The sequence below is a fragment of the Myotis daubentonii genome, chromosome 10 (assembly GCF_963259705.1).
Source record: "Myotis daubentonii chromosome 10, mMyoDau2.1, whole genome shotgun sequence".
In the NCBI taxonomy this organism is placed as follows: Eukaryota; Metazoa; Chordata; class Mammalia; order Chiroptera; family Vespertilionidae; genus Myotis; species Myotis daubentonii.
Window position 1 is genome coordinate 51,490,376 of NC_081849.1, and position 24,789 is coordinate 51,515,164.

Sequence of the window (24,789 nt, forward strand, 5' to 3'; positions counted from 1 at the left end):
TGGAAGCAATTTCAGTCATGAATGTAAAGACAAACAAAGAGATCTTTTCTTTATTCTGACCAACAGGGGCCAAGTGTCATTTATAAACTCTGTTTGTGGCTTGTGTCTATTCAGGAATGGTGCCCCTTAAAGTCAAGTAGTTACCTCTGATTCTGGACCTTGTTTTAAATTTGACATTTTTCAGATTGGTTCATGGCTAGGGGGTGGAAGTACTACATACTGGCATTAAGAGAGAGTGCGATTTAATCACTCACAAAGCTGCGGGGGGGGGGGGGGTGGAATAAACACACAAAGCAACAGGTAAATAAACTATTGCTCCCGAGGGATACTAAAAATACAAACTATTATCCAAAAACTCTTATCCTATTAATTAGGTTTTAAGGTTAAAAGTTACAGCATCAAGAAATTCACTATTTTTTAAGTTTTGGAAGTTCTAATAAATAAGATCTCACAAACCATCTTATCCTTTCCTATATTCACTTTGGGTGTGAATGTCATTGCAATTTAACTATCAAGTACACTCATTGGTGTTTGCAGGACTGGCCTTCGATGAACTCCAGCATTGGGCCAGGAAAGGGCAAGAGCATTGATTACCTGTTCCCCTTGACTCCCAACTCCGGGGATGCCCATTGGTCCTTGGGGTCCCACAGGTCCCAAGTCCCCCTGTATAGAAAATAAATCAGAAATATGACAATAAAATGAAACTTCATTCTCTCATACTTTGCTAATCTGGAATTACGTTGGATTCAAATCTATTTTTATATCCTTAAAAAAGTTCAACATGGAAAGTTAGCAAACTCCTTTTAAACAATTTAGTTCAAACTTGCCAAAATAGTTAATTATGTTTTACTATTTAGCCCGAATTGGTGAGAATTTGCACCAGTTTATATTTATCAGTCATTTTTTCTCATAAAAATCAAAAGTTCCTGAATGGTTATTATAATGACACACTTTCTATTAGGCTCATAACAGAAATATTTAAAAGTATAAAATTCATATAGTCCAAGGACAACAGGATTTGAGAAATAAATTGAAGCAAAATATTGTAAAATTCTCTAAATACCTTTTCCCTCCTAATCCTTTTAAAATGCATTTTGAAAATTAAGAAATTCTCTAAGTTAAACACAACAAAATTAAAGAACATTACCTCTCCCCTCCATGAAATAAATTTGGGAAACAAAATAAATGTTATCATTAAGAAGAATATCATTTATCTATCCTTTGTGTCTTTCAACAAATATTTTATGTGTGAAGGCATAATAAGGTCTCTTTCGTGACTAATGAATGCTGCTTGGTTAGTGTGAAAGCAGCCATAGACGACACATAAATGAACAGGTGTACCTGTGTTCTAATAATACTTTATTTACAAAAACAAGCAGCCAGCCCCACATTTATTTGGCCAATTCTGGGCTAAATAAATATATTTTTATGAACAAAAATACATCATTAGATTATACTGTTTATACTATTACAAAGTCCATTGAACCTGTCGCTAAAACATGCCCTGGGATATGCTTCTCAGTGTTTCACTCTGTATCAATCCCAGTCTAAATAAGTATCAAGGAAGGAAAATGTAATGGAGTTCAGTTCTAATTCACAACTGGATTATTCTGATTCATAACTTGATTGCCTGTCATGTGGCAGGCATTGCGCTAAATGCTTTTCATTCTGTATCTCATTTAATCCTCACAACAACCCTCTGAAGGTAGACATCCCCATTTTCCTGATGAGGTTAAGTACACCCCATTCAGTCGCAAGATTCAAGTCTACTCTCTCTGACTACAAAATCCAACTCATAACCACTATTCTGCAAATATTCAGTATACCCAAAAGAGAGATCCTCTTCTGTGCATTGCTATAGACACTTAAAATCTATATCAAAACTACTTCCTTGTTTTGTATCAATTTATATATGTGAGAGCCCTTAACATAGAGGTGTTTATCTTATCACTTGAAACAGAGGCACCAAGTCTCTGAATCTAATATATATAAAAGGATAGAAAAGGAAGAAAGGGAAGAGAAAAGGAAGACGGTTTGATTTGGTAAGAGAATAGCAGATGATGGCTTCGCAATTACTCTGTGATAATGTCCTGATATTTCCATGTGTTTTCGTTGCATGAACTCCAGGTGTAAAAATAAAAATGCAATGTCAATGAAACCTAAAAAAAGTTAATTTATTGAACTCCTAAAACATGATTCTAGTGTACTCAATTTTCACTGCTCCAAAGGAAGAAACACATCTTACATATTTTTAGAGTATTTTGGAGCTGAAGTTACAACCAAGAGTTGTACTGCATCTAAAATTTGTATAACTCACTATTTCCCACTATCTCTGCTATTTAAACACAGATTCCCGGAAGAGATGGCTACCAGTAAATAAAAGAAATAAGTACTTCAAGATTGAAACACACTTAAGGTAATCTTGAATATCAATCATTATTCTAATATAATATATAATATAATGATATGCTTAGAGGTTGACATATAAATGACTCCAAATTGACATGAGGTCTCTGTTTTTTTTGTGTATTTTTATATCTCCCATTCTCTGGCATCATTCTCTTCCCACTGTATTTAGGACCTTATCAGCCTCCAGTAGCTTCTATCACTGGCTTCATTCCTACTTCTAATCTGGATATAATTTGTAGCTATTTTAAAGAAAACAAGTAACTAGTAAGAAGAAGGCAATGGCAGGTAGGCCGCAGGGTTGAACATGATTTTCCAGAACACCAGTGTCAGACATAGCCATTCTCTGTGTGAAGCAAAACCTCTCCATAGTCATGTCTAAGCATATACAGAAACAAAACAAAAAAAACAATGTCCAAATTTCTCAAAAGGGATCAAACATCCTCCTAGCCAGTGATGGCGAACCTATGACACACGTGTCAGAGGTGACACGCGTACTCATTTTTTTGGTTGATTTTTCTTTGTTAAATGGCATTTAAATATATAAAATAAGTGTCAAAAATATAAGTCTTTGTTTTATTATGGTTGCAAATATCAAAAAATTTCTATATGTGACACGACACCAGAGTTAAGTTAGGGTTTTTCAAAATGCTGACACGCCGAGCTCAGAAGGTTCGCCATCACTGTCCTAGACCTATACCGACTGAAATGAATAACTGCTACTTCTTTACCAATTGCAACTAGCCTGGCTCCATCTTTCTCTCCTCCTAGGTAAGATTCATTAAAATGCCCAAACTTGCCCTAACCAGTCTGGCTCAGTGGATAGAGCATTGTCCTGTGGACTGAAAGGTCCTAGGTTCGATTCCAGTCAAGGGCATGTACCTTGGTTGCAGGCACCTCCCCAGTGGGGGGTGTGCAGGAGGCAGCTGATCAATGTTTCTCTTTCATTGATGTTTCTAACTCTCTATCCCTCTCCCTTCCTCTCTGTAAAAAATCAATAAAATATATATATTTTTTAAATGCCCAAACTTAAAATTACCCCCACTTCCTGAGAGCATCCAGTTCAGAGCCAATTCATACTTTCTTAGACACTCGCCCAAGCCACCTAATATATAAACCCAAATTCTATGAAAACAAATCTCATCTTATTGAGTTGTGATAGGTTCCCACGGTATGTGGCCTCTTTCACAGCAGAATCAATACACCTGAATTTGTTCAATTATAGGTGGATTCCTGTTGGTCCTTGCTGGAGGACATCGATGCTAGTCTTCTTAAATGAGTTATCTTCTTTCAGCCTCCTTTTAAAGTAATATTTTTTAGTGGGAGCCTAAGGTTGGATGTCGCTTCTGTAATGAGGTCAAGTCATGTTTCAACAGCTATTTTCTTAACTAAGTAGGGGTCTATTCTGCTAATGTTTGGCTTCAAAGCTGCTTAGCTGGCGATGGGGATACTGGAAGCCAGAACCCAAATAAATGAGACATTACTATAAATATATAACATGGGATTTCCAGGTAATAATTCATCTCTACAATAATATACCTTGCATATACTTGATTTACAACTAAGTTGACACCTGTGTGGTGTGGTTGTCAGGTTGTATATAGTTCATAAATGTACATACATAACAAACATTTTTAAAAACAATTTTACTGGCATCTCTTCCATCCTATATCCTATATGTATTACCTTGTCCCCTTTTATTGACAGGCCTTGAAGTCCTTGTGGGCCAATTGGACCTTCAGAACCTTTTTCACCCTGAAAATATATGAGACATCAGTACACTAATAAAAATTAGAATTTTAAAACAGTTAAAGCATTCAAAGCAACCAAATTTACAGCTGACTGCACGGAGGTAATTCTAACTGACACCAAGATTTGTAACTTGCAAAAAGAACTAGTCTTAACTCTTAAGTAGGTGGTACTCTGTCCAAGCAGAACACATATGAAGTACCGCTAAGGTTGGAAAAGAGCTCTATTCCCCAAATAGTCAGAAATATCTGGGGATGAGTACAACTCGCTGAGTCAGTCCTCTGTCTCCTCAACAGTGCTTCAACTATACCCGTCACACAATGGAAATGTGTCCCTCACATTAGTATATGAGCTAATCCTTGCTATGGTTAAATTATTAAATGTTTTACATCAGAATTTATACACATTCATTGAAAATTTAGTTTTAAAATAATTAATGTAAAATCTTCTTGGATTGAATCACATGACCTATGTAATGTAATATCAATGAAGTCATCACACTGCATTGGTATGAAAAAGAAACCATACAAGCAATCAAAAATAGTATTCATCTCATGAATTTATTTGAACCGTGAGTAAAATCAAAGGACATTTGCAAGAAACATAGAAAACAGGAAAATATCCTTTGTGTCTCTATGTATTCACGGTATAATCACTTAAGTCCTACATCATGGTAAGCAGCCCCAAGGAGCACATATAGAAAACTCCCTTTGGTCCTGCTGATTGGGGAATAAAGTAGTCTTAAAAGTGGGTTCTTCTGGTCATTTCCACAGAACATAATTACATACAGCCGACCCTAAAACAACCCTGAATATAGTGGGTTATTTGTTTGAAGAGATAGAGGGTAATGCACTGTGTGGGTTACTATGAGCAAGAGTGTATCTTTATATCATGCAGTTGAACTTGTCACTAAGACATGCCCTCCTGTATGCTTCTTAGTGTTTCACATATTTATTTCTCATTTATTTCTTTACTAGATGCCCTGGGGTCCCTCGGCCTGGCCTGTGAGGATCGGGCCAAAACTGGCTCTCTGACATCCCCTGAGGGGTCCCCGATTGCGAGAGGGCAGTTCTGAGGTGACGCACCCCAGAACCAGGCTCCCTCCTCTCTGGTTCTGGGTATGTCACCCGAGAATTGCAGCTGCCAAGTCATCACAGCTCGGCAGCTCCTGCGTTGAGCATCTTCCCCCTGGTGGTCAGTGCACATCATAGCTACTGGCCAGGCACTTAGGCTTTTATATATATACTAGGGGCCCGGTGCACGAAATTCGTGCACTGGGTGTGTGGGGGGAGGGGAGTGTCCCTCAGCCCAGCCTGCCCCCTCTCACATACTGGGAGCCCTCAGGCGTTGACCCCCATCACCCTCCAATCGCAGGATCGGCCCCTTGCCCAGGCCTGACGCCTCCACCAGAGGTGTCAGGCTTGGACAGGGGACCCCCATCTCCCTCTGATCGCTTGCTCCACCCCCCGCCCAAGCCTGACGCCTCTGACCCAGGCTTCAGGCCTGGGCAAGGGGACCATCATATCCCCCCAATCCCCAGCTCCGCCCCCCACCCAGGCCTGATGCCTCGGCCAGAGGAGTTGACCCTCATCACCCTCCGGTCACCAATCACCGGATCGGCCCCTTGACCAGGCCTGAGGCCTCTGGCAGAGGTGTCAGGCCTGGGCAGGGGACCCCCAGCTCCCCGCGGTTGCAGGCTCCGCCCCTGCCCAGGCCTAACGCCTCTGGCCTAGGTGTCCGGCTCGGGCAGCGGGGACCCGCAGCTGCAGCGGCCCCGCGATCGTGGGCTCCGCTTTAGGCCCAGGCAAGGGACCCCTAGCTCCGGGGACTGCCAGCTTCAACCGTGCCCAGCTCCCATCGCTGGCTCCACCCCTACTTCCTGCTATCACTGGCCAGGGCGGCAAAGGCGCCTGCCCCCCAGCTCTTAGCTCCCCCCTGGGTTTCTGATCACTGTCAGTGGCAGGGGGCTTCTTCCTGCTTTCCCTTTCGCCTCCCTGCATTGTGCCTACATATGCAAATTAACCGCCATCTTGTTGGCAGTTAACTACCAATCTTAATTGGCAGTTAACTGCCAATCATAGTTGGCAGTTAACTGCCAATCATAGTTGGCAGTTAATTTGCATATAGCCCTGATTAGCCAATGAAAAGGGTATCGTCGTACACCAATTCCCATTTTTCTCTTTTATTAGATAGGATAGATAGTAAAAAAAATAGATTATAAAGAGAAGTAATTCTGGCTATTTAAGTTTTCCAGGTTGTTTGGGCTACACATACATAAAAATTTACTATATAACAAAAAATAATTCAAGAAACTATGTATTATAAATCATCCTGAAATGTAGTGCTAAATTGCTAGCCTCTGTATCTGATAGTGACATATTGGTTAGTCAAGGGCATTACTAAAGTCCCCTTTACCTAACATATCATTTTCATTTATTATGACAAGTTAAGATGTGTTAAAAGGGGCCTTTCTGAAAATTCAACCCAGCAGTCTCTCAAAACTTAGTATGAATTATTTGTTGTAGCTAATTAATTTCCCTCTAGCTGAAATATGGTTTCCTCATAGGTCATTGAATATTGATCAAAACAGGAGATGCTAAGAATGAGATGTAGTTTTAGAGCGTGCAGCAATACTGCGAAGGTCAGAACTTAAGGACCTGACTGAATACCGTGGAAGGTCTTAGTCGCTTAGAAAAGAATGTGTGCTTCTCTGGGCAGTGTGTGTGCATGCACATGTGTTTGGGGGGAAAGCTTTAGAAAAGAAGGAAAAAGACTCCAAAATTTATCCTTACTTACTCTCAAATTTTGTTGATGCCACTCAAAGTATATTGGAAAATCATTTCCCATGTGGCCTTTGGCAAAGGTGCCACAGATTTTGAGTAAACAGCCTAGACAAGGGATCAGCAAACTAAAGCCCAATGGCCAACTCCAGCTCTCTGCCTGTGTTTTGTAAAATAATAGCTTTACTGGAACACAGCCACACTCATTCATTTAAACTACATTGTTTATGGCTGCTTGCATGCTACAACAGCAGAGTTAAGTAGTTGCAACACATACCATATGGCTCACAAAGCCTAAAACATTTACTGCCTGGCCTTGAAAGAAAAAGTTTGCCAACCCCTGGTCTAGAGGAACTTGAGCCCCAAGAATTATATATGGGAAGCAGTGGAGATTTTTAAATTCTTAATTGCCAGGTAAAAGATTGGTCTTTCATACCATTTTGCTCCTTATAGTAATAAGCTAAGTCATTTTTTATTATACTAAAGGCAACGCTGTTACAAATTGGTTTCTTGTCTACGTTTCACAAAACAAAGCTGAGAGTAAAGCTTCGTCATAGCTACACACTGTAACTCAACTACTGGGCGTAAAGAGGCTATCACTGTGCTTTAATGGCTCCAGTCCAAGAGATTTTTCTAAGTTCACACGCAATAATTATATAAAGTAGAAGTCTGTCAACGACTCATTTATGATTGCAAAATTCACTGTCGTTTCATGGTAAGGGGAAATTTACATATTCCTTCATTTAATAGGGCGAAGTTGGTCAGGAAAATACTTGACTTCTGATAATTGGACACAGTTTTTAAAATTTGTAATTCATAACCATGCAAGACAAAGCACTTTTCCTAGTACAGAGGTCTTGTTACCTTTGGTCCTGGGAAGCCTTCTCCCGGTAAGCCCCTCTCTCCTGGCACTCCCTCAGGACCACGGGGACCCTGGATGGGATAAAAGGGAATGAAGAATAAAGAAGAGAGAAGGAGCATGGGAGGAGGGGAAAGGGGAGGGAGGAGAGGAAGGGGAAAGAAAATGGTTATATTTCAGTTCACATGGGCATGACATAGTCCTATTGAAGTCATTAGTAAGAATTCTTTTAGTAAGCTTCATAGTAATCAGGAGAATTATAGTTGTGAAGAATAATATTCCCATCGTATTAAGTACTTGTTCCACTTGGTTGGCATCTGATTATCTATTCTGGTGTCCTCAAATTAATGGGAAATGGAAATTAAGTGATGTGTTAGAATAAGGTACAGAAAATAAACCTGATGAGGAAAGGCTAACTTCGAGGACTGCATGGCTGGAGACGGATGCAGAGTAATTTCAGAGTTGAATTATGGGGCATGGGGGGACTGTGAAGAAATCACTGCACAGCTGGTTAAAATACTGAATTCTGTTTAATTTCTATCCTCATAAATTTGGACTCAAACTTGAAATCTTTCAAGAACTAGTTGAATCCACTGGAGATTTATGTGTGCATAGCAATCTGGATCAAGGGAAGCATGATTTTCAATCTCAATGATTAAAATTAAGAAGTCCATGTAACCGTTGTTCAGAAAGGCACTAGGAAAGGTGCGAACTTCTCACATAAGAAAAACAACAGTTTCAGGCATTGAAATGGACTGACTGGAAAGGTACTGAATAATAAAAAACAACAGTAATGCACTCACTTAAACACCAGGAATTTAAAAAGGCTACACATTTTCCCACTCGGTCTTCTTGGCCAGCAGGCCAAAAAGTAGAACAGAGACTAACAACAGGAATCTTAGAAGCCCAGACTGGAGCTTTCCCTTGAATGGCTCTAAAAGATAATTAGGGCTCACTTGCCAGGGAAGTAAACCTGAGACAGAATACGAGCTCCTCTGAACGACCTTGGCGCTGGATACACAGTCATCCAGGGTCATTTAAGAGATGCTTGCTGGTCAAGCCTGGAAGCAGAACCAGGATGGAGCTTTATGCTAATCAGTGACTGAGCACCGTTATGGATTTGTAAGAAAAAAAGCTTACAGCAAAGCTTATAAGAATTGTATATCAGTATTTGTTTTTTCTGTTTTTTAAATATATTTTTATTAATTTCAGAGTGAGAGGCAGGAGAGAGAAAGACAGAGAGAATCATTGATCGGCTGCCTCCTGCACGCCCCACATTGGGGATCGAGCCTGCAACTGGGGCATATGTCCTGAATGGGAATTGAACCATGACCTTCTGGATCATAGGCCAACATGAGCCACACCATATATGATACTAGAGGCCCGGTGCACAAAAATTTGTGCACTCGGGGGGGGGGGGGGGTCCCTCAGCCCGGCCTGTGCCCTATCGCAGTCTGGGACCCCTCAGGAGATAACGACCTGCTGGCTTAGGCCTGCTCCCGGGTGGCAGAGGGCAGGCCCAATCCCTAGGTGCAGCCCCTGGTCGGGCTCAGAGCAGGGCCGATTGGGGAGTTGGGGTGCCGCCCCGTCATGCACAGAGCAGGGCAGATTGGGAGGTTGTGATGCCACCCTCAGTCACGCTCAGGGTAGGGCCAATTGGGGGGTTGGGGCACCGTCCCCTGTCACACTCAAGGCAGGGTCGATGGGGAGGTTGCAGAGCCACCCCCTGCCATGCACAAAGCAGGGCCAATCAGGGGGTTGGGGCGCTGCCCCTGTCACACACAGAGCAGAGCCCATCAGCGGGTTGGGGTGCCGCCACTCTCACACTCAGGGCAGGGCCGATGGGGAGGTTATGGCTCTACCCCATCACACACAGAGCAGGGCCCGTGGGGTGGGGGGGTTGGGGAGCTCCCCCCATCAGGCACAGAGCAGGGCTGCTCAGGGGGTTGGGGCCCCGCACCCTGTCACACACAGAGCCGCAGGGTGATCAGGGGGTTTGGGCGCTGCCTCCTGTCACGCTGATCCCGGTGCCGGGAGGCATATTACCCTTTTACTATATAGGATAGAGGCCTGGTGCATGGGTGGGGCCTGCTGGTTTGCCCTGAAGGGTGTCCTGGATCAGGGTGGGGGTCCCCACTGGGGTGCCTGGCCAGTCTGGGTGAGGGGCTGAGGGCTGTTTTCAGGCTGGGAGTGACTGAAGTTCCCAACCGCTCCTTTTCTTCTTTCTTTTTTTTTTATTCTGGGCCAGCTTTACCTTGAGGCTTGGCTCCAGCTCTTAGGCCTCCCCGCTGAAAGTAGGTTTCTGGCCTTTGCTTACAATGTTGCGAATCTGCTGGCTGAAGTCAGGCGGTATTTGTTACAATGTTTCTTAAGCTGCCCGCTCAGAGGCCTGCAGCCGCAGGCGGGGAACGTTGGTTTCCTCCAACGATCCTCCGTCACTGAGGCAAGCAAGCCTCACGTTAGTTTCAAGCTGCCTGGCTGCCGGCCGCCATCTTGGCTGACAGTTAATTTGCATATCTCGCTGATTAGCCAATGAAAAGAATAGCGGTCGTACGCCAATTACCATGTTTCTCTTTTATTAGTGTAGACATTCCCCCCCAATATGATATATTTTTAAAGACAGTCTTCTTTAATATTTATGCATAGCCAATTTAGTAAAGACTTTAATTAAAATAAAAAGCTAACATTTAATTCCATTTAAGTTGTTATGTTTATGGGAAAACCTTTTTAGCAATCCAAGTTCTTAAAGCATTAATATTCATGACAGCTTATTCTAATGTTAGAGCAATTAACTAAGGGGAAAATAAATATGACATGAAAACTGGATTGTAAACTAAACAATGTCTAACATCACACACTATGACAAGAAAACATATTGACTGATTATCATTTTCCCCAATGATATGACATATAAAATAGCACAATGTACATTAAATGCTAAATAACTCTATTTTCCAGTTTATTCCATTTTTTTTCTTTCATTCGACAAATATTTACCAAATGCCTAACAGGTGCAAGGCTCCAAGCTAGGTTCTAAGAGTATCAGATCAACCTGCTTTCTGTCTCATGGAGTTTAGAGTCTTGCATGATCATTAAAAGCAGATCCTGGTGTCCTTTGGACTGAGGTTCAAGTGCCAGCTCTGCTAGGTAGTATTGGCAGTGTGACCTTACCCAAATAAGTTCCTCTCTCTAGAGCTCAGCAAACTCATCACAATGGCGGTAGCAACAGTACCTACCTCAACCTCAGTATTACTGTAAGGACTAAGTCAGAGAGATTTAAAGCTTCTACAAATGAAGCACTCAATAAATATCTGCTAGCACTATCAAAATTATTTTCCTTGAGTGCTGCAGTTGCTAAGACTGTCTTTTTATGGACATTTTGACAAAGAAGGTATTCTCCGCATGAATGGGTGACATTAAGTAAGGAGAGAGGCATGCTGTACAGAACAAATGCGGATCCTTTCCTCCCGCATTTCTAGAATACCTCAACTAAGGTGAAAGTGAAAATAATGGCGGCTTTTAGGAGCCATGTGTTCCAAACTGCTGAGAAAAGAGAGCGAATGCTAGTGAGCAATCACTTAGGAGCATTTAAAAATACAGAGAGCCAAGGTTCAGTTACTGCAAACCGTCAGGGTAGTATTCCACACCACCACTACATTCTCAAGTTTTCTAGTTGAGTGGTCAGGATAGGAGATGATTGTTAACCTCAGAAGAGGAAGAGCAGGTACTGGGTTAGATTAACTATATTTTTAATTGATTAAGACAGCACCAATGGAAAATTTTTAAAGGACAGAAATGCTTCTATAAAAAACTCAGTATACTTGTCAAAGGCCATGAAAATCAATTACAACTATGGCGTGCTTATTTGGTGTCTAATGAACACCTCTAATGAAAAAATATAATGGAGAAACTAATTATCGGTTAACACAGTCTGGTCGGTGAAATGCTTTATTTGAAACATTAGCAAGATAAAGTATAATTATCCATTATTTTCTTACTTTCCTTAATAATCTAAATAGTGTGGACAATAAACAAAGTGGTTATAATATATATTGCAAGCATTAGAGGTAAATATCTTAAATAATAATAATAATTGTCTATAATATTCACACGTGCCATGTCCTTTATTTTTAACTTCAAAGTAATTACAGTTCTACTTCAGGGAGTATTTTCCTTTTACTGATAGCGCTTGAAATAACCTTGCACATAAAACAAACAGATCACCTGAGATTCTGAATCAATTTATTTTTCATGAATTAGTCACCTCTGAGACCAGCACAAAACAAGTGGTAATCAAAAATTAAAGCTGGTAGTTTCTGTATTTGTTACTAGACTATAGAAATAAAATTGATTTTGCATGTCCAGCTTGTATACCATGACCTCAATTATTAGTTCAATTATTAGTTCTAGGAGGTTTGGTATAGATTTCTGGGGATTTTCTATGAAGACCATTACGTCATCTGCAAATAGGGACAGCTTTAGTTCTTTTTGAAATCTATGCTTTTTATTTCCTCTTCTTGCCTATTGTTCTGGCTTGGACTTGTAATACTACATTGAATAAGATTGATGAAAGCAGAAATCTTTCTCTTGTTTTTGGTTTTACCACTTCACCATTGAATATATGTTAGCTGTAGTTTTTTTGTATCGCAGAAGTTCCCTTTTATTCCTAGTTTCTGAGAGTTTTTATCAGGGCTTATGAGGGTTTTGAATTTTGAATTTTGTTGAATGCTTTCCTGTTTCTTTTTTATGTGATCATGTAATTTTTAGCCTATAGTACAATGTACTATTATGGTTACTTTTCAATTATTAAATCAGTCTTGCATCCAGGAATGAACCTCATATGATGTTGCTGTATAATTCTTTTTATATATTGCTGAATTCTACTCGCCAATATTTTGTTAGGGTGTTTGTGTCTATATTCCTGAGTGATGTTGTTCTATAGCTTTCTTTTTATGTGTTGTCATTGTCTTGTGTTGGTATTGAGAGAAAACTGGCCTTGTAAAATAAGTTAGGAAGTGTTCTTTCCTCTTCCAGTTTCTGGAAAAGATTATGTAAACTTGACTGTACCCATAATGTTTTATGTCTTTGCAAGAAAAATCTAAAGCAAGTGTAGCAAAATGTTAAGATTTGTCTATCTGGTGGAAGTTTACTAAATCCTTCTCTGTTATTTTTAGCAGCTCATTTTTAAAATTGTATCTATGTAGCTAATTTTTATTCCCACTTATTCAGAGAATTATGAAAAAATTCTTGTTTATTCCAGTTTTTTTAAAGCCCAGATTCTCTGCTGTACTCCCAGAACACATGGCGATCTACATGAGCCTGTGTCTTTCTTTCTAGCTGATGGCCCTCCAGTTTTCTACACTTGCAGCCTCTCCAGTGAAGAACCAGCAGTGTCTGCAAGAAAGCTGATTTCTTCTCTCTCGGGGGTTTACCTTTAAGGGCACTGCCTAGTTAGCAGAAACTGAGGCTTGATCACTGGTCTCTAGATAATCAGTGCAGTATGTCTTTCCTCATTGAGATGTGTTCTTTTCTGAATGTGTGCACAGACATTAGTGAAAAGCCTAACCCTCAAACAATATGCTCCCACTCCACTCACAGCCTACAACCCGGAAGCACGTTTCTATTACTACTTACACGTGAGGTGCTATGCGATGCAAAGCCAAATTGGGACACCAACCATGTTTTCATTTGTACCCCAGTGAGTCAGCCACTTTCTTTCCTAGGGGAATAATTACTTGAAAAGTTAAGGAGCTTTTTATGCTAGAATGGTCATGTTTTATTCATTTCCTCTTTAGATCTCTTTTGACAGAAGTGTTATTTTTCTTTTCCAACAATAGGAAACTTCAAAGCTACATGAGGTGGAGACTACAGATAACACAGGTCTGGCCTATCTACCATCCTTCATACCAGCTTTAGAACACACTCACGGATCAGGTAATGAGAAGTCCTCATTGTTGGTGAGTTTCTCATGGTTACAGGAAAGTAAATTACAGGCATTAGGCCTGAATGCAGATCTCGTATCTCCTAGGAAATTTTGACACATAACTCTTGAATAAGCTGACAAATCTTGTAAGAGATTACAGTAAGAGAGAGAAGTTGTACATATCATACATACAGAGTGGGGCAAAAGTAGGTTTACAGTTGTGAGTATGCAAAACAGAGTTTATTCTTGTATTATTACTTATTAATCATTATATTATTTTCCATATGAACCACTGTAAACCTACTGTGTCTGTATGTGTGCGCACGTGCTTCCCTATTTTAATTATGAAAAATGACCTTGTATCTGGTTCTTGAATATTTACTATCATTTGTTTATCCAAAAGATACAAGATGGATTAGCTGAACCATTTTTCTAGACAGAGGGAGGACGTAAGAACTATATTTGTCCTTCCTATTCCATCTACAATTTCTGGCTACTTACTGGCTGGCCTGGCTCACCAATGCCAATCGGTCCCGGAGCCCCTGTTCTTCCTTCCTGGCCTCTCTCCCCCTAAGAGAAAGAAATGATCAAATGAAAGCTTGAGCTTTTACATAAAGAAGAAACAGCACAAAATACTCCTAAGAGTTCAACAAAGGTAAATAGCAAAACAGTCAAACTTTTCTCATTCAAAAAGATAAAACATAATCTGGACGAGGAGGAATGGCTTGAATGTAAGTGAACAAATTACCCTAAAATGTGCAGCATCCCTTCTTGTCTAAATGCAATAGGGCACGTTCCGCTTTCAGAAACTACTGTGTAGTAATTGGCAGGATGGACTGTGTGTGACGCCTTTTGGTGACTGAGATGACAATGTTCATGCCACTCCTGCCCCTTCCCCACCATCCTGGCGTGCTGCCCTCCCCTGCCCTGTCCTCACTCTCCCCCATGCCACCTCACCTCTCAGTTCCGTCTCACACTTGATCTCCTTCAGAATCCTTCTGCAATAAATGCACCGACATAAACTCTACCTCCCCTGAAGTCTCAAGTGCTATTGTGTACGTGCCACCCATGGTGACACTGTTTACATTCAAAGTGCACTGTTTTGTACTGCTCTCTGTTTTAGTCCTGCGTCAATGTCTTTTTGTCCCAATGACAGAGAAAATCCATTTAAAATAAACTCTATTAATCCTGCAGGATGCAGAGGACACAGTGCTGGTGTTCTGGTTCCTTCTAGTCCCTGACTAACCTTCCTGACAACATATACTTTTCAGTGTCATGGTTCTTCTGGTTTCTGCCCCTGTCGGCTTATTTTCTGTGAGTAGGTGGTAGTTTATCTATTAAGGTATTTCACATCCCAGTAACATTTTGCATGTTAACATTTAAAGTCCATAAAGTATCAAGAGAACCAGATGTACACTGGCCAGAGAGTGGGTATTTGGAGACTAGCAAATTTTCCCTCCAACCAAATAACAAAATACACTGGTAACAAAATACCGTGGTAACTGACCCTGAGCATGGCACTCAGTGTCCAAGCATCCAGACTGTAACTTTTGCAAGCAGCCTCCTTACACCCATGAGGGCAAGGCTGAGCAGAGTTTAAATCACAGCTCCCCCAGCCCCTACAATAAATTCAAAAATCATCAATGGTCAAAGAGACATGGATCTTTACCTTGATACCTTGCTGTCCAATACCAGGGGCTCCCGGAGAACCATAAGGACCAGGAGGACCTGGCTCACCCTAGAGGAAGAAATGGTATATGTTAGCTCAACTCGTTAATATTTGTTGAGCAGCTTTTAGACTCATAGTCATGTGATAGGGGCTTTGAGGGCAATAATGACACCTAGTACACAGTCACTTCCCTCTAGTGTTTCTAAGTCAGTTGAAAACACAACATAAACCCAGGGTGGAATTATCCACTAGGCATAGTAGATACATGATTTAGGGCCAACAAAAGTGTTCCAATTTCTATTTGTAAAATCAGAATTAAACATAAGAATGAATACATAACAGTTCAGTCTGGTTTTTATGTGTCTTTATCTTAACTCAGTTCTAAAACACTATTTTTACTTTTTTTGAGGGATAAACCCATAAAAGCAAAGTTTTTAGGATCTATGAAAGTCATAATGCAGCCTCACTTTTACATTCAATAAATCTTTAGTGTTTCTGGCAGACACGTTTTATTTTCTATACAATATCCATCCTCGCTCCTCTTTCCTTCCCTGCTGTTAGAACTCTGAGCTGTTCAGGTCTTGGGAACCTATTCTTTGCCTTCAGGGGTGTAGGATGAATGATAATTGGTCCAATGCAAGTCTAGAATCTCCTTTCCCTTTGCCACTGGTTAGTCTAGGTTGGCGTTTGGCTGAGTTCTGACAGGTGTCGGGATCTTACTGAATGCAAAGAGAAACCATCTGCCTCTGACTCTTCTTCCCTACTGGGGGCTGTACTAGCTGTCTTGTAGCCAGGAGGCAATGATCTCTCAGATGGTGAAGAGGATGCAGCATAAACTTCAAAGAGCCTGCCTGGCTGCTGGAGAACCTCACTAAGCTACTGATTCCACCCTGGACTACCTACCTTCAAACATTCTGTGTACTCAACAAAAAGAATGCTTATGATTCAAGTCACTGTTAGTCAAGATGCCTGTTACTAGAAGCCAGAGCATCTTCAGTGAATGCTGTCTACCACGTAGCAGGCCAGGCATCGAAGTCAGTCCTTATAGAACGAATGAAAGCATCAAGCTCATACCACGCACCAGCGAGGAACCGGAGTCCCAGAGAGCTGACCTCAGAATCGGGTGATTGTTAGAGTTTCTGAGGCTTTGCATTTGAGTGGGTTGAATTTAAAAGTACCTTCTGCTCATCCTTTTGAGTACAAGTCAGTCTGGCAGATAAATCAACTTCAATTTCCCACTTTCAAATTCAAGGTTTCACTTATTTGTCTATATCGATCAAATTTTCTGGAGCAGCTATGTAATTGCCATTGTTATTTTGACATGTTCTTGGCCATGAAATTTCTCTCTATCTAATATCAGACTAAAACTTATCCCTCAACTTGAAGTTATTCTCTTAATCTTAAAGTTTGATTTAGCTGCTAGAGAAGATTCTGTTTCCTAAGGAATCCAAATTTTCACTTCAAAGAACCTTTTCCTTACAATTTCATGTGCTGTCCACTCAAGTTGGAATCTCCTTGCAATTATACTGCATATGGTGACTCTCCATTACTCAGTAAATGAACACCAACTACTTCTATATGGAGGGTAACAAAATAAATACAGAAATGTTTAAGACATAGTCCCTCAACTCAAAGGACTAGTTTGAAAGGTAAACATACTAATAAAATGATAATGATAGTAGTAATAATAAGCCCTAAGTTCCCTTATTCTATTTCTATACTACTTAGTACCTGCCTATATGTTTGATCTAAAACAAATGTTTCCTCTGGCTATGCACAAGGCATCAGTTCAGTTGTTACCTTGAAATGTGTAAATCAGGAGAATCAAGAGAAGTAACTGTCTTACTATTGAGCCCAAGATCCCCTTTTAGTCTTAGTCAACTACCAATAGCAACAGAAATTTCTTAATATTGCTTTTTGGGGAAAATTATGAGGATCTGAAGCTTACAAAGGGATTGTTTTCCCTTACCTGAACACAGACAACCCCATAGCAACATATATTCACATTTCCTCTCACCAGTCACATGGTAGCTGTTTATTACGTGTAGACTCGATTGATATTCATCAGGAGCTAGCATTTCAACATAGGACCTGCAGACCAGTATTTCCCTACAATGAAAACCAGTATTTACCTTTTCATACTTCCCTTTTCCCTTTCCTACAAAGATTCCTGAGGTGCTTAAAAAAAAAAAAGTGGTCCTGATTGTAAAGTACCATAGCTGGGTGAGGCAGAGCAAGAAGAGGAGAGTTGGCATTCTACTCGGAATGATTTTCTGGGAATCTGCCCTCGTAAGACACCGGGCTTGATTCCTTTTCTGCTATTATTCTTATCCCAAACCTCACCAAAGACATGCATGCGCGCGAGCACACGCGCGCGCACACACACACACACACAGATTGAATGCCCCAAGAATGACTTATACTTTCTCTACTTCACTTTCTTTTACCATCGGAGGCATGTAGAAGAGGACTGGGTAAAAGTTGTGGCCCCAGAGGGGCCGTTTCTCGTGACCTCCATATGAGCGTGAATGTGTGTGAGCATGTGTAGGGGCATCACAGAAGTTAGGTAGACCACTTCGGTCCTCCTCAGAAATTAAGGACCTCTATATTGTGGACCTCAAGATTGAAGGAAGCCAATGATTAATTAAATCAGCTATTTCCAAGCACTGTCCTGATACTTTATATACACTATTTCATTTAATCTTCTAACAACCCTAGGAAATAGGTATTTTTCCACATTATGGTATAGGAATATAATTTCCACTTTTTAATCTATTTTTTCAGCATGTAAGAAATCACAGGGAAAACTGTAGCTTTGGAGTCATTCACTGCAGTTGAATCCTAGGTCTATAATTTACTAACAGTTCGAGTTTTCATAAGATCCTCATTTGCAAAATGAGGATAACTATATCTTCCTTACAGGGTTATTGAGAGGATGCAAGATATTGTCTGTAAGACATCTAAGTCATGACCGTCACATGGTAGCTGTTTAATATGTGTAGACTCAATTGTTATTCATCAGGCTTTCCTTGCGCACCAAACTGATGCCAAGTACCGGTTACAGAATTACAGACATGCATCAGATCGCACCTGCACTTTTCAGACACTTACAATCTGGCTGGACAGAAAAATGAACATAAAAAAAGATACATGCATGTAAATTAGATATAATAAAGATACTAACAGAGCATGTGCGACTCCAAGGCAGAAATGTTTAATTCTGCCTTAAGGAAGTAAGACAATTTCATTTGGTAGAGGTGATATGTGCTCTGAACAAAGAAGTAGGAATCATATCTTATCTGGTAGGAAAGAGGGAGCAAAAGTTCAGGAAAAGGAAAGCATATGAGACATAAAATGATTTGAAATGTTCTGGGGGCAGTAAACAGTTCTGTGGACTCAAGAGGAGAGGAATGAGGTAATATAAGGGTCACTGTCTGGAGCCATGCTGCCCACTAAAAACACACAGTGGGCCACACATGTGATTTTGAATTTTCTAGAAGCCACATTAAGAAAGTAATACTATATTTTACTAAACCCAACCTTTCAATAGATATAGATATAGATATAGATATAGATATAGATATAGATATAGATATAGATATAGATATAGGTATAGGTATAGGTATAGGTATAGATATAGATATAGATATAGATATAGATATAGATATAGATATAGATATAAATATAAATATAGATATAGATTAGATATAGATATATAGATATGTGGCTAAGCGACTGTTATGGTCAAATGAACAGAACGACTGGTCACTATGATGTGCACTGACCATCAGGGGGCAGACACTCAATGCAAGAGCTGCCCCTGGTGGTCAGTGCCTTTCCACAGGGAGAGCGCCACTCAGCCAGAAGTCGGGCTCACGGCTGGCAAGTGCAGTGGCGGTGGTGGGAGCCTCTCCCACCTCAGTGGCAGTGCTAAGGAGCAGCGAGCAGGCAGACAGTAAGGAGCAAGGGGTCCTGGACTGTGAGAGGGATGTCTGCCTGCCAGCTTAGGCCCGATCCCTGCAGGGAACGGGCCTAAGCTGGCAGGCAGCCATCCCCTGAGGGGTCCCAGACTGCAAGAGGGATGCAGGCCAGGCTGAGGGACACCCCCCCTCTAGTGCATGAATTTCATGCACAGGGCCTCTAGTAATCAATATTTTAAAAATATTAATTTAAAAATTCTTTTATTTTATTGTTTAAAGTATTAAAAATAGTAGTACATATGTCTCCATTTTTTTCCCCATTGACCTTCCCCCAGCATACCCTACCCCCCGGAACATGCCCTCTCCCCCCCCCCCAATGTCTTGCGTCCATTGGTTATACTTATATGCATGCATACAGGTCCTTCAGTTTATCTCTTAACTCCCCCCCCCCATCCTCCCAGCATTCCTGCTGTAGTTTGACAGTCTGTTTGATGCTTCTCTGCCTCTGTATCTATTTTTGTTCATCAGTTTATAATGTTCTTTATTATCCATAAATGAGTGAGATCGTAAGGTATTTTTCTTTCACTAACTGGCTTATTTCACTTTTATTTTTCATTATTATTAATGCTATGTCTTTGAAATCCGATATGTATTTAACACTTATGGCACATCCTAATTTGCTTGAGCCACATTTCAAGTGCCCAGTAGCCATGTATCACCATTGTATTGGACAACACAAGGTTAGAGTGATCAAAGAGGCTGGAGGTTCAGGTCAGAACCATGGAGAGTACCAACATTTAGGTGATGTGGGAGTGGAAGCACAGTGTAAAGGAAGTCAGGGAAAAGAGAATTTTAAAATGAACTCATATTTCCAAAAACTAATTCATAATCTTCCACTTGCAGATCTTATAATCTCCCAGCATTCTTTGTCTCAGGAAAGGGTACCCCAATCCCTGCAGGGGTCAAGCTAGAACCTAAGAGCACCTCGCTCTCCCTTATCCACTGTATGCAATGCATCACCAGTGCCTATCAATATGCCTCCTAAGTCTCTCTCAAATCCATCCACCTCTTTCATTCTCTATCATAGTTCTACAGTCTACCCCAAATTAATAACATCTTTTGCTCAGATTACAACTAATCCCTTAGTACTCTCCATGTGTCCATTTCAGCACACTCCAATTTCTTCCTCCTCCCCCACATTGCTGCCAGAGCAATCTTTTCATGTTCATTTTCATTTTCATTTTCATCTGAGTAAAACCCTTCAAAGCCTTTCTCTTCCCTCTTGGGGTAAAGACAGCGCTCCTTACAAGGCTTGTGAACCCCTGTACAGTATGTACCTGTGGCCTTTCCAGTCCCATCTGTTATTAGTGGATTCATCACATGCCACCCCAGCAGCACGGACCTTGGTAGTTCCTTGTACTTGCAGCGTTCCTTTCTGCCACGGCATCTTTGCACGCACTATTTTGTCTACCTGCGATGTTCTTACCTCTGCATTTTCCTAGTCAATCCTTATTCGTCCTTCAGCTCTTATCTTAAGCAGTATAGTTTCAGAGAAGGCTTCTCTGATTGGGTGAAATCCCTATGATAGCAATGGTACTGATAGCACCATTTCCCTCTTTTTACTGAGCACTCTTTATAATGGCAACTTTGCATTTAGTTAATATGTCTCCCCCTACACTGTGGGGAGGACATCATGTGATCTTGCTCAGTTTCATATTTTCAGTGCTCAGCCAGTTGATATCATTCCCTCAACCATCCATGCAGCATTTACTGAGCAGCAGCTAGGGATCGGGTGCTGTACTAGCTGCGGGAGGTGAACAAAACAGGGAAGCTGGTCTAGGCTGGGGAGCTGGGAGACTGGAAATGCTCCTCTGGAGTTGCCCTTAGTTTACTCAGGTTTCAACCATAGCGATATCAAGTACCTTTTAAGCAGTTTCTCTTTCATACTTATCAGAGACAATTCATATTTTTTTCAGCTAATGAAATTCTAATAGGTGGCCTAAGCTGGATGGATAGTCCAGCTAGAGAAACCCAACACTCCTATTTCCTGGCACTGACTCTAACCAACATTCTTTCTTTTCCTAAGATAATAAATAATGAATGGTTGCCCAAAACTCTTGGACATTTTTGAAAATAGAACTTCACCATTTTTTGAATAATACAATTATGAACAATTTAATCAGATCTTGACCTTTTCTTAACATTACAAGGATGTTTTAGCAACTGCTTTCCATTATTTCCAAGCTTTGTGTAGCACCAACTTTAATATTTTAAGTATTGGGACAAATATTCTCATAGTTTCCAACTGGAACAAAATGATGGATGAGCATTTTGCAAGTGCAAAATGGTTCAAGTATGGCCAAGATACACCCTTAGCTAAAACTCATGGACATGATGGATCTATACAAAGACTTGGGGAAAAGTCAAGAAAGGTCCTTTTTTTGGAAAGAAGGAAAAGCGGGGTAGGAAACTAATATTTATCAAATACTTTCTAAATCAAGCTCTATTTTTAGTCACTAATTTCTCTTGTTTGAGAGAAAGCATTATGTAGAATACATATCAAGCTAGACTTATTCTGCATTAATAATAAAAGTGGTCTTCAAAGTTCTTAACTGCTGAGTAATTACTGACAACATATATGGTGCTTACTATGTAACAAGTGCTACCCTAAGTGCTTCACATATTTTAACTCATATAAGCCACAAAACAACTTTCAGAGCTAGGTACTATTATTAACCCATTACATGGATGAGAAAACTGAGGCATGGGGCAGAACAGTAACTGGCCCAAGTCACAGAGCTAATACAACAGCAGGCTGAATTTGAACCCCAGCAGTCTGGTTTTAGAGCCAGTTCTCTAACCACCATGCAAACTGCCCCTTGGGACTTTTCAATTCTTAAAGTATTTAAAAATTCATCTTATCAAAGACTAAATTCATGTCTTTGTTATAGGAAGAAAAACACAAAAGTCAGATAGTTTCAATCCATCCACAGTTGAAGATCCATCCTATGAAGACAAAGGATCTTGAAATACAGTATAAGCCAAGAGGAAATACACTTTTATACAAGCTGACTCACATGTAATTTCAGGAACACTCTATGTTTACCTGGATCAGTGTTGTCACTGAATTAGTGGTAAAGGTAATGTAAATTATAACTGGCAATACTGTGATCACACAATATAATTCCTACATATATAAACTGATTATTAACCACCTATACTGAGTTTGGAACCACCATTATTCAAATCTCTAATTGCAGTCTTTTTTAAATACCTTCTACTAAGAGAAAAGACCACAGTTCATACACTCCACCTACTTATCGCCTCCAAAGAAGAAAAAACTTCATAATAACAAAGAATTGGTGAATAATATAATTGCAACTATACTATTGCACCAGATTTTAGTAACGCATAACTCATTTTCTTTAATACCATTAGGTTAAACCATGTGAAAATGACAACATTCAACCACATTTAGTCTACAAAAATGGCAATTCATATGGTTCGATTTCATTGGAAAGTCTACTTTATCACACAAAAAGTCTAAGGCATTGTGTATAATTTTCCCTAAAAGGAAGAAGCAAGCAGTCAACAACCCATCGAGAGAACTTCTAAGAATCACAGGTCTGGTGGCCACTATTTGGACTTCTCCAGAACAAAATAAGTAGCTGGAAAATATTCGAGTGTGCCCTCTCCATAAATCAGAGAACAAAAAATCAATTTATGAGGAGATGGGTTCGTATGACAGTGTAATATGCTTCTTAAAAACTTGCCTTGGAGACTGGGGACAAGGGGAGACAAGGAGAATTATTGTTTAAAGGATACAAAGTTTATGTTGGGATGATGGAAAAGTTTTGGGTTTACACAGTGGTGATGTATTTAATACCACTGAATGTACACTTACAAATTGTTAAAATGATAAATATTATGTATATTGTACCTTATCCTTGGAATAACCTTAATTTTCCCTGTTGCAGTGTTACTATTGCAACTTACTTGAATTCATGAAGGACACTGATTTTATTCATTTTTAAAATTCCGACATCTCTCTGGATGTTGCAGTAGCTGATTCTATTTCACATTAGTGCCAGCTTGACTGGGCACATGGGATAGATCAGCACCTTTGTGGGAACTATTGACAGCATTTTGGTTTCTCTATCTGTCAGAGTTTTCACCTTAGCGGTCTCTGCATACACTCCTGCACACACATTCCCACACAATATAGGCCGTCTGCTGAGAACCACATGCATCAGAGATTTGGGAATGAAAATCAGCTACCTTGAAGCCATTGGCTGGCATCCCACATGTTCTGGCAGCCACCTCACGTTGTCACTGTCAGTTGTCTCATGTCAAGTGAGTTAACAAGCTAATTGAGAGTCCTGATGTGCAGATGTGCATGTAGGACAAAGCCCTTTCCACAAGAATCACTGGATTACTTATCCTTTCCTTTTAATTATAGGGCCCAGGGCAGAAATAGCATTTAGACTTGGCCATCTCTGAAGGAAAAACATTCACAGAGTTTGGCAGCTTGGTTCTGATTCTTCATTAAACAGATATCTATCATTGAAATGGTAAAAGGGATTCTTCCTGTGGCAATGCTCTACACTGAGCCGTCACAGCCTTGTTCAAAGTTGTTAGCCTGAACCAGAGGGCCCATTATTGTTTTTGGATAACTGGAAAGCTGACATGTTCCAGTTCCTTGCACTTAAAACATTTTACATGAAGCCAAGAATACAGTCACTCAGTTAGGAGAGCTATGGACTTAAAAAGAAAGTTTTCTGTTTGATTTATTATTCTGTACAGCACTAGGAATTGTTGACATCCACATATGTTTCAACTGATTTACTTCCCATGGAGTTATAAGGGATTATAACTTGTTGCAAATCATGATTTTTTAGTGGTTGAAAGCAACATCATAATGTTAGGAAATTGTTAGGTTTTTGAGTTGTATGAGAACTGAAATAAGGAGAAGGTTTAAAATTCTTCACAGTTGTTCATATTTGCGGCATTGAACTACTTCCAAACCACAATTGAAATATTAGTTATGTTTAGTAGGTTGACCTATAAATCTACTAAGCTAACTTTGAGTCAAATCATATATTTAAATAATTACCAAAACAACAATATACTTTTAAAACTATTAGATCTTCATTAATTATTTTTCTGTTCTTAAATATTGACATTGTGCTCTAATGAAAATATTGTTTTATAAAAAAACAATCTAGGTTGTATATATGAACTATAAAATAAAATTAAGTTCCAAGTCCTCATGCTACTCTGAATGGAAAGTGGAAGTATAAATAACAGATTATTTAATGCTCAAGATACTTTTGATGGTTTATGTCAACCACTGTTCCATTTGTCTTTATTCTCCAAATATTTCAGAAGAATGGCCAAAATTCCTTGCTACTGCACCCTTCTCTCTGATTCCTTCCACAATCCATCATCATCTTCAATCTCTCTATTGAAACTGCTCTCTTGAA

The 24,789-nt window shown here is 40.1% G+C and overlaps 1 protein-coding gene across 2 annotated transcripts in view; it reads right to left on the reverse strand.

The window, feature by feature from the left end:
- COL28A1 (collagen type XXVIII alpha 1 chain) overlaps positions 1 to 24,789 on the reverse strand; it is a 151,735-nt gene that overhangs the window by 87,793 nt on the left and 39,153 nt on the right. For both annotated transcript variants that reach the window (XM_059712395.1, XM_059712393.1), the window contains exons 12-16: positions 15,387 to 15,455; positions 14,219 to 14,287; positions 7,800 to 7,868; positions 4,093 to 4,161; positions 595 to 663 (exon numbers count right to left, since the gene is read on the reverse strand). In XM_059712395.1, the coding sequence (XP_059568378.1) occupies positions 595 to 663; positions 4,093 to 4,161; positions 7,800 to 7,868; positions 14,219 to 14,287; positions 15,387 to 15,455 (345 nt within the window). The remainder of the gene's footprint in view (positions 1 to 594; positions 664 to 4,092; positions 4,162 to 7,799; positions 7,869 to 14,218; positions 14,288 to 15,386; positions 15,456 to 24,789) is intronic.